This window comes from Adiantum capillus-veneris, chromosome 3, assembly GCF_014529385.1.
Source record: "Adiantum capillus-veneris isolate H3 chromosome 3, ASM1452938v2, whole genome shotgun sequence".
Taxonomy (NCBI): Eukaryota; Viridiplantae; Streptophyta; class Polypodiopsida; order Polypodiales; family Pteridaceae; genus Adiantum; species Adiantum capillus-veneris.
Genome location: NC_140933.1, coordinates 11,892,449 through 11,902,509, shown reverse-complemented (window position 1 = coordinate 11,902,509; position 10,061 = coordinate 11,892,449). Strand labels below are relative to the sequence as shown.

The following is a 10,061-nucleotide window of genomic DNA, read 5'->3' as shown; positions in this document are numbered from 1 at the left end:
AGAGAGAGAGAGAGAGAGAGAGAGAGAGAGAGAGTTGAGTGGATGAGGGAAAGAGAGTGTGCGCCGAGAATGGAGAGAGGGGAAGAGGGGGGTGCGTAGGGAAAATGAGAGAGGGAGTGGGATATTTCCTTCCATGCCCGTGGGGCCTTTGGTCAGAGAGAGGGGAAGAGAGTTGGATCGATGGAGGAAGAGATGGATTACGACGGCCCGCCAGGGGAATAAAACAAGAGGGAGAGAGAGAGAGAGAGAAGGGAGAGTGAAACCGAGGGCGGCCTGCTAGGTTGGCGTATGGACGAGCGAGGGCATGAGGGTGATAAGGCCGACCAATCGAGGGGGGGGGCATGTGATGAGGCCATGCCAGTAAAAACCAGGGTTGTGAGGTTGACCAAGCATTGCCGAGCCTTCCGACGGTGTCGCCAAGGCTCCGACAGAGGAAAAAAAATAACCTTTTTTTTTTTGATTTCTGAAAATCGGCTATCACTAGCTCACACACACGTAGTTTATGTGTGAATAACTCGAGGCTTTTAAGGTCAGAGGTGGCATCGAGCCATTTGCCTAGACTTTTTGTCTGAAAAGTATGACAAAGTTCGAGTGCTCGAAATAAACTTTTTTCTAAAGACCGGAAAACCTACACATGGAAAATTTTGGAGATAGAGTGGAACTAATTCCCTTATTCTTACCATCAAACTTAAAATTTAGAGCAAATTTGTAGGTGGGATTAAGCTCAAGGTATATTTCCTAGCATCGCAGCATAGGCATACGCTTGTGAAGCCGGCCTTTCGGGGAACTTTGCTTACTTTGAGGCAATGTCATGGTGTGGGGAGGGGGGCGGGGGGGGGGGGGAGAGAGAGACAGGGAGAGAGAACTTTGGCATTCTTTGAAGTTTGGGCATCTCGGGAAATTGGAAAGCGAAGAAAAGTGGGAAGACTTTGGTTACAAAATGATGAGCAGATGCAGACTTTTTCCATGGTCGGGCTATTATGGCATTTGAAAACAAGGCTCCTCATGACTGGTCAGCCGGGACATGGGGAAGACCTTAAGCGAAAACAGTGTTGAGACAATGCGAGTCCTCAATACTCTCGCTGTCTACTCGTCAATAACTCTTTTGAAAAGGATCGCTTCTCTGCCGTTGTACAGAAGTCTAGAAGTTTTCGTCCCACAGCATTTGAGCAGATTTTCTGCACCGTGGCCATTTTGCCCGGTTTTCTAGATTCGGGTTGTACAGAAGAATCAGAAATCTCTCAACCAGCCTCTCTTAACACTGCTGGACTCTTGGTGGGTAGCGTATGTGCTAGCACGTTTTTCCATGGCCTCTGAAAGAGAAGCAGCACGGAATGCGGCCCTAGCTGCTGTGGAGTCACTCGGTTGCGGTTTCGATCTCACCTCTGATTGTCGCTTAAAATACAGAAAGGGCCCCTTACTTCAGCTGCAGCACAATTCCATTAGGGACCTCACCATTCCTGGAGGCATTACAATCCCAGACATTTCTAGAGATGTCAAATGTGACAAAGGCGAGCGCATGCGATTTGCTTCCGAAGTGATGCAGTTTCAACAGGTTGGCCCAGGTCAAGTGTATAGCTGTGCTTGGCATGCATGTGAATTGAGGAAAGAAGAACTTTGCATATTTTTGCTCCTACTGATCTAAGCTGTCTTGCTACAAGCCATTATGTTCGTGCATTTATGAATGTGTTTTGAGTCCCATAATAGATCTTGATTGAGGCAGCGATTTTTCATTTGCACTCTTGCAAGCAGAATGTGCACTATGTGTGTAAATCATGCAGACTTACATACTTAGTTGAATATTTGCAATCTAGTCCTTATACATTCACCTCAAAGACTGCATTTAACACTTAGCAGCATTTTAAGCCTTCAGTACTTCCATGTGATGCTGCATTTTTTATATGCCATGTGGCATTTACAGTATCGCATATGTAGATCTTAGGACCATGGAAAGTTACTGTTTTGGGAAAAACAGCATTGTCCTTGTGTGAAAGCAACATATGAGAGGTCTCCAGGGCTTTTTTCTAAAACCAGATTTGTCCTTTGGGAATAGTGGATGCCTAAGCGTGTCTACCAGGGGCTGTGGCTTGGTTGAGTTGTTGCTAAGAAGATTGCAGTACAATTTGAGCATTGTGGGTATGCACATGATACACAAACAAGGGGTCTGTTTTTAACTTTTGTAAGGCAAGGATTTGAGAGAGTTTCGTATTTTTGTTTCTTTATGATGATCAACATTTCACACATAGCAATGTGTACAGATGTCGCAGTGGTTCAACCAGAATGCTTCTGTTGAGGGAAAAATCCCTCTAGGTCTCTTCAATGCTATGTTTGATCTGTCAGGATGCTGGCAAGATGATGCAAGTCAAATCAAGAATCTGGCCTTTGATGGATGCTTTATCACACTCTATAAACTTTATCTGACAAGGTCGAACTTGGTTCTTCAGGATGCTGTGATAAATGATATTCCTTCTGTATGGGATCCTCAAGGTCTAGCCAGGTGAGAAACCATGTGTGCCTATTTGTGTATATATGTTAGCTTTATCTAGTATTCAGAGGTCTTTAGGTGTAGGTGGAAATTAGACACATTTTTTACTGTTTATTTATGTTCATTGACTTTGGTTTCTTGAATTGCTGAATCAAGGTAATCTTGTTCTGATTCTTCAATTTCTTCTGTGGTTCGAGTCTAGTATAGTGCTTACTACCTATGTGTGAGATGACTGGCTGGTGCCTCTGGTATCAAACCCAATTGTTCAAATTTTCTACCAAGCAAGACTATCTTTCAGTTGTACTGCTGTGCATCATGAAGTCAGATCTGATCGAAATGCATGCACAGGAAGAAAATGTAGAAGAAGGGCGAGATGAGTTTACTCTTGTTAGTGAAAAAGAGAGAATAGTAAAATTAGACAACTTGTTGGAGTATCTTTTGGACTTTTCGAAGGTATTCAAAGCTGCAAAGCACAAGGTGGAGCTGTGGGGGACTGAGGAGAGTTATAAACATGCCCTACTTAGACTCTTTGGTTTGCTGACGGCTCTGGGTGCTGAGATTGAGCAGGTTGACGTGCTTGTGCTACTTTTCTGGCAAGGCTAGGTTGGTTAAATTCATGAATTGAGTATTCCAATTAAAAGAAAAAAGAATTGAGGACTCTATGCAAAAAAAGGGTTGATAGTCAGTGCTTGTGAAGCATCTGGGTGAAGGGATACCTATTTGAGTAGTCTTCAAGTTTCAAAAGGGGTGGAGGTTGCTTTGGGGTCGAGTTTATGAGACATTGGATGAGGCTACTCTAGCATTGGCACACAGTTTCCTCAGTTTCAGCAGATCTTACTGTCCTTTGTATAGATGGAGGCAGGTGATGGATCTAGCTAGCCTTGGCAAGGGTCTAACAGCTCCAGTCAGATTTCTAGGATTACTTCTAGAGTTTCAACAGCACATTAGAGAGATTGGCAGTAGCTTGGGTTTTGTTTTGAGTGAGGGTGGTGCACAGTGCGATGATGTTTACACCCCCCACCCTTTAGATCGATTCTTCACCCCTCCCTTGTGAAGAATATGTCTTAGTTCAGAAGGCGACAACTGGATGGACTAGGAGGATACAATGTCCATAGCAGAGGCAATGGATAGTGACGCAGGAGGGACCAAGGTAGGATCCATACATACGTACGGATCGATACCGTACCGTATGGCAGTACTCTCGTGTGCATTACAATACTTTTTTTATGACCTGAGTTTTCAGCTCAAAGTTGGCAGCACGTCCGAAGAGGGTTATTTTTGCTTGGAATTTATAAGGTTTGGCATTGCAGAGAGTTGGATATTATAAGGAGTGAGCATTTTGGTGCTACAAAGGTTTGCTAAAGTCTGATGCGGTTAAATTTCGAGCGCTAGTGCCTACGTGGCACTAGCGAGTATGGTTGATTTTTTTGATCTTCAACTTATTAATGGCAAGCGCTGCCGCCACATAGGCAGAAGCACTTGAAATTTATCATCGCCTGCTAAAGTCTGCTATAGTGTCCACACAAATTTCAAAAGCACAAGAGGGTTTCTACGTGCGGTAAGTGACTCGTGCCATATGGTAGTCTTGGTTTGTAGTTTAAGGTTTTTTGAAGTCAATACTTATGAATATATCATGAACCTATCAAATTGTTGTAGAGTTTAGGCTTTTTTAAAATAACATATGAATTTTACGAACCTTATACCCAATCCTTTCAAAACTACGTACATAACACGTAGCGAACACTATGTACCTTACCACCTTGGGAGGGATAAGAGGTATTGGGAGGACAGGCTGAGAGAGAGCAAGAGGAGAGAAGGAAAGAAGAGGTGAATGGGGCAGTAGAGGCAGATAGAAGCGCCCCTAGTAAGACAGATGTATAGTTGTAGGGATCCACCTCTACAGAATTCATCTTGTAGATACCACTTGTATCTCCCGAACCCACCAGGGTTCTTGGGGATTCCAAGGTAACTCTGTAACAACAACACTATGTAACAACGCTTTTGTGACATCAAGAGTTGGATTGGAGCAAGGGTGCAAAATCGACTAGAGGATTGGAGTAATTGGAGCTATTGCCAAGGTGGATATCAAGGCCGCTTTAAAATTCCTGCTAAGTTGTAAAATCTCATTATATTTTTTGCAAGGCAGGATTGTATTAAACTACCTGGGCTCAATAAGAGTTCTAGCTTGTAATGGATTCACAGATGACGACGAGCTTAGGTGAATAGATTATAGTAAAATGAGTTTTTATTGAACCTACATGGCCAAGGAAACGACGGGCCGCAATTTTGTGCATTGAGAATGACGTTTTTTTAAGGTCCAATATGTTGTTTTAGAGTAGTGTACCACTTCCTTTTGGTTTCATTGCATTGCAACCTCGTTTGCTCGTCAAAACACCCAATTTAGTTTGTAGGCATGTAGTTGAGATTGTGTTAGCTGATTAATACATGTGGATAACCCATCGAAAAATAATCAGAAAAAGTTTTTAAGACGGAAATAATTGGGACAGATAAGACCAAATAGGTAGAATAGTTGGTCTTAGGAGAAATCTTTATTCAAATTCTAGGGAGCACTCCCTAGTGCCTACACCTAGCAAACACTCGTGCTCATGTGCAATTAGAGGGTATGCAACTACTCTAAAGTGCCTGGACTTGCACCAAAATTTGGAAGTTCCAATGTTGGCAAGAGCGAGCATAGCCAAACCCCCAAGATTAAGTACCACATGGTTCTTGATTTTATCATGGAAGAAGAGCTTGGTAGATACATATACGAACTTGACAGAGCACAATATCTGTAATATGCTTGGGCTCCAGGACCTAGGGCCCCCTTGTTATCTATTTAAGAGTGCCTTGGGGGTGGCTCTCGCAAAACAACTTGGAAGCTCAACGCAGAGCACACCTCGCGACAGTTGTACTTTGCGATCATTAATCAAGAAAGAATTATTGAAAGGGCCACTAGTCTTTGGGGCCATTGCACCTGGAATATCTGTAATACGCTTGGGCTCCAGAACCTAGGGCCCCCTTGCAATGGCCCCAAAGACTGGTGGCCCTTTCGGTATTTCTTTCTTGATTGATGATCGCAAAGTACAACTGTCGGGAGGTGTGCTCTGCGTTTAGCTTCCAAGTTGTTTTTCGAGAGCCACCCCCAAGGCACTCTTAAATAGATAACAAGGAGGCCCTGAAATGGGCGCCCCCAAAAGTAGCAACTAAAAATAGGGCCTCCAAAAGTGTTTTCAAAAGCTGGCTTAAAATAGGCCATATGGATCCCATGTTAGTAGACCGCAATTAGCGGCGCGCTTTATGAAAGCTTGCCATGTGTCATCTGCGTTAGTTTTTGGCCTGGTTTGGTTTTGTCTGGCCCCTCTGTTCAGTGGCCACTTGATAGCCATGCCACATCATCACACTTGTGACATAACCCCCTCTTGAAAGAAGAGTAATCGCCCTCAAGTACGCTTGCAAAACAAAGGAAAGAAACTGGCTTAGTAGACACTAACTTTATGTACACGTGCACTAGATCGCACACAATTAACACTTGCACAAAGACACCAATCACTTAATAGTCACATCACATTCATCATTATCCTCGTCGAGATCTGAGATATGAATCATGATCATTGTAACTTATCTAGCAATCACATCCAACCGCATTGATCTTTTCACGGATGTCTCGATCTACTACTTTTGTTACTAGCATATTCACATCAGAGGTCAGGTGAAACACATAAAACGCTACAATCATTTCATCTTTTCGACACATACTCAAACATATATGGAAACTCTAGGACAAACAACTTTCAACTATAGTGACATGGGACGTAATCTTAAAATGCAAGAAAGGCTAGCAATCTCAGGTATTGATTGCCCTTGTAGTAGATGTGCCTATTCTTCTTACGTAAATGGAGCTTTGGGTCATGTTGTTAGTGCTGATTGTTCTATTCTTCCTTCTGATTCCTTGAAAGACCTTTTCTCTAGAGGTACTGAATATATGCGCCCTTCCTCAGATGACTCTTGCCTTCTTAAACCCATAGAGAAAGGAATTTCTAGTTTCGTAGTAAAGTTTTAGGAGTCTTTAGGAGTTTAAGATGTTATTACGCATTGGAAGTATGTAGTCCTCAAGAAAGCTTCTTTGAAATTAGCATCTTCTCTAGGAACGTTTCTTCATGAAGAAATAGCTTATCTTTATCTGATCGTTATGCTCTTAGGGAAATTGATCTTGATTTTGTAATCTCTAACGTAGATAAGTGCTCTAATAACTTTGTTGTTATGTGCAAAAAGTTCTATTTAAAATGCTTGTTAGGTGAAATAAACTCTCAAACTTTTGTGATCTTTCGATGCAAGAGGTTATCTTGAAACATCAAGACTTTTGTAAGTCTTTTGGTTTCAAGTGCCAGCCTAAATTACCTTTTTTGTGTAATGTTTGGAAGTTCCACCAAAATCCTATGAAACCTAGATTTATAGCTGCTTCTTGTAACACCTTTCTGACAGAGGTTATGAAATTGGCTTGTAGAATCGCTAAAGGACGGTAGACATCAGCTTTCACCCGATCTTTACTTGAACTTTACGACATAAGAAAATACTCAAATAAACTTGTAACTAGAATTTAACACTTCAAACAAACCACGGCTTGGCAGCTAGAGTGCTTCCAAGTAGACATTGACACCGTGTTGGCCCCAAAGGTTGATGCCTCTTTCGGTATTTCTTTATTCAATTAATTTTGGAGAAGAACGTGTAATCCCCCACGTGCTGTCCCACTTTTATTGGGCTGAAAATGGTCTATTCTAGCCCAATTTTGGCAGCATAACTATTGTAGGAGGCTTCACAAACAAAATCCCCATGACATAGGTGACTTTCCCCTAGCGAGAAAATACAGCACGTGAATTCTATGTTTTTGGCCCCAAAAATGCATCAGAACACCTGTACGGTGATCCTCTAGCTTCCCCGAAGCTCTTGGGACTATTAAAGATAAAAAAGGGTCAACCCCCTAAACCTGCAAAAATATGCAGCAGACTGTAATTTCTTGTTTCGGGCTCCGTTTCGCGTGCCGGTCGCATCCGTAGCAAGTTCTTGAGCTCTTGCATATGTAGGCTACTTGTCCTTTGATTTGGACGAGATTTCTTGCGTGAAATCTCTCCGAATTAACATGTACCTGCGGGGGATTAGCAACTAGCCAATCTAGTACCTATGCAAGAGGCTCTTGCCTCGGTAACTGCTCATAAACCCACACATTTCTGTATTCAAAAAGGGGGAGAGGTGCACGAGAGAGGAATCATCGTGCTACATTGAAGGAAAGATTTCCATTAAAGCTGTGATCACGTGCACCCACTACTTACACACAGAGTAGCTCACAGTGAGTCAAAATCAGCCTCCCTCTTCTCCTTCATCGATTTTGGGCACCCCCTCTTGATGATTAGTCTGGCAATTGCACCTGGAGCCGCCATGTGTCCCATTTGCTCATTTGAGTATAGTTCCTAGTACCCACCAACTTACAAAGTGTCGCGTGGGGCCTAAATGACTTTGAACTGAACCTAGCCAACGTTTTACTGCTCGGATTATAGTGCCGATTGGCCCGACCAACTAGTGGCAGCCTGGCCTTCACTGCTGTGGGCGACCATTGGCCGTTTCACACAAGCCCATACAATGTGCGGCCATTTGTGACTATAAAAAGAGCGTTTAAAAAATTAAATAAAGACCAACAATTGTTGTCACAATCTCGTGACATACTCCCCTCTTGAAATCGCAAACGTCCTCGATTGCATGCCAAATATACATGCCTCAAATGATTTAGTGTGGTTAGCACCCTTTCATCAATATATGTATGGTTATGAAACATGACTTAATGAAACCTTCATACTTTTGTCATTTCCATCTATCATAGAAGTGAGCATTATACCTTTATACACTTGTCAAGCAATGTACATTTCTACTGCACTGTACATATGATTTGCTAGGTCCATCATTACCCCTCTTTTGAATGTGTTGAGTTGGGGCATATGTAGGTTGTAACCCAAAGGCTTCAAGGTAAAGTTGCCATACATTCGGTGACTCTGGCAGTTCACACTCTTCCATCCACTTTGCATCCATAGTTGGATGGTTCTTAAACTTCATCAAATAACGTTGTGCAACTTTTCCCTTTTCTTTCCTTATGTGCCAAAATCTGTCCAGGTACCAAGATCTCATCAAGTTCCTCAATTTTTGGTTGATCTTCATCTGGCATATCTTCTGGCACATGACCCACAAGGGTCTTAGAAGACTCATGTGAAATGCATTATGAATCTTCCAAGTGTCAGGCAATTTCAACCTATAAACAACATCGTTGATCTTGTCAAGTACTTGAGAAGGCCCATAGTAATGCATGCTGAGCTTTGGAAACAACCTTTCCTTGCCCTTCATCTTCTTTAACCTTGCCTTTTCAAACGGCAAATGAACCCAGTCACCAGGTTAAATTAAGAGTTCACGACGATGTCGATTAACAGCCTTTTTCTGCTTTGCCTGAGTTTTCTCCAAGGCAAGCTGGCTTTTCTGTCAGGCGCAACAGAAGTGTTTATGGATTTAGCTCGGATCTAGTACTCCGCACAAACACATGGGACACTTTACTTCACTGGAAAGATTGAACTGAACTGAAAGAAAGAGAGACGAGAGAGAAAAGAGACGACACAGGGATGTCGGGTCCCAACCCTCAAGGGCCCCCTTGCTCTGTTACCAGAGCAAGTACTTTCTTTATTCTCGCACAATGCTGGTACAATGATGCTAAATGGTGAGGTACTGATGCTAAGGGGTATTGATGGTGTGTATGGCTACTGATGGGACTATGTCAACAACGATGAGGTCGACGACGAGGTACTGCTGGGGTCTATGTCGACGACGACGACAGGTTGAAATCTGAAAATGCTGATACGATCTAGAAATGCAAGATGGATACCGGGGAAAAACGCTGAATTTCTGTGGCTGAAAACACTGGGCTGATCCTGGAGAAAACGCTAGAGCTCCTGAGGTGCTGCCTGACTGCTAGGTGCCTCCCTCCTTGTGTCTCTGCTTCTTTTGCCTTCTACTGAGCGCCTTGGCCTTCCTTATATATCTGTCAGAGGATGGGTCGAGCAGCTATAAGAAGACTCCACGATTTCATAAATTGCCCCCAAGTCACTTATTAATCAAGTGACTAAAATAAGAGGTCGTTCACGCGACACAAAATGCATACATGCTGAAAATGACTGTTTAGTGCAAGAGAGGGTAATGCAATCATGACTTGCCTAGGCATGCACGTCCTACTAGAGGCTCACAAAAGTGCCAGGCTCAGTCCTAAGCTATTGGATCATGCTAGATCTGTGGTAGAACATGTCCACGTAGCACAAGTGAAGTGCGCACATGACATTTTCTGTCACAAACTGATGATGTGGCAGTGCCCACATGCACGAACACACACTGTTGACATGGCAGATCTCGGATATGCGTCGACAAGCTGACACGTGGCACTGTACGGACACCCGGATTTTACGGCGCAATTTGCGCTGACAGTGCTGACGTGGCGTTTCCGTACAGAAACTGCGTAAAAAGCGTTGGTTGATTTACGGCAGCTTTTGGG

At 43.1% G+C, this 10,061-nt stretch overlaps 1 protein-coding gene across 2 annotated transcripts in view; it reads left to right on the top strand.

Moving 5' to 3' along the window:
- Nucleotides 1-855: 855 nt before the first annotated feature.
- LOC147460504 (MACPF domain-containing protein At4g24290-like) overlaps nt 856-10,061 on the top strand; it is a 32,017-nt gene continuing 22,811 nt past the window's right edge. The window contains exons 1-2 of one of the 2 annotated variants that reach the window (XM_086507842.1): nt 856-1,555; nt 2,259-2,497. In XM_086507842.1, coding sequence (XP_086363968.1) covers nt 1,307-1,555; nt 2,259-2,497 — 488 coding nt within the window. In that variant the 5' untranslated portion in view covers nt 856-1,306. Of the gene's footprint in view, nt 1,566-2,258; nt 2,498-10,061 lie in introns of both variants that reach the window. The other variant, XM_086507843.1, reaches the window with a different exon arrangement.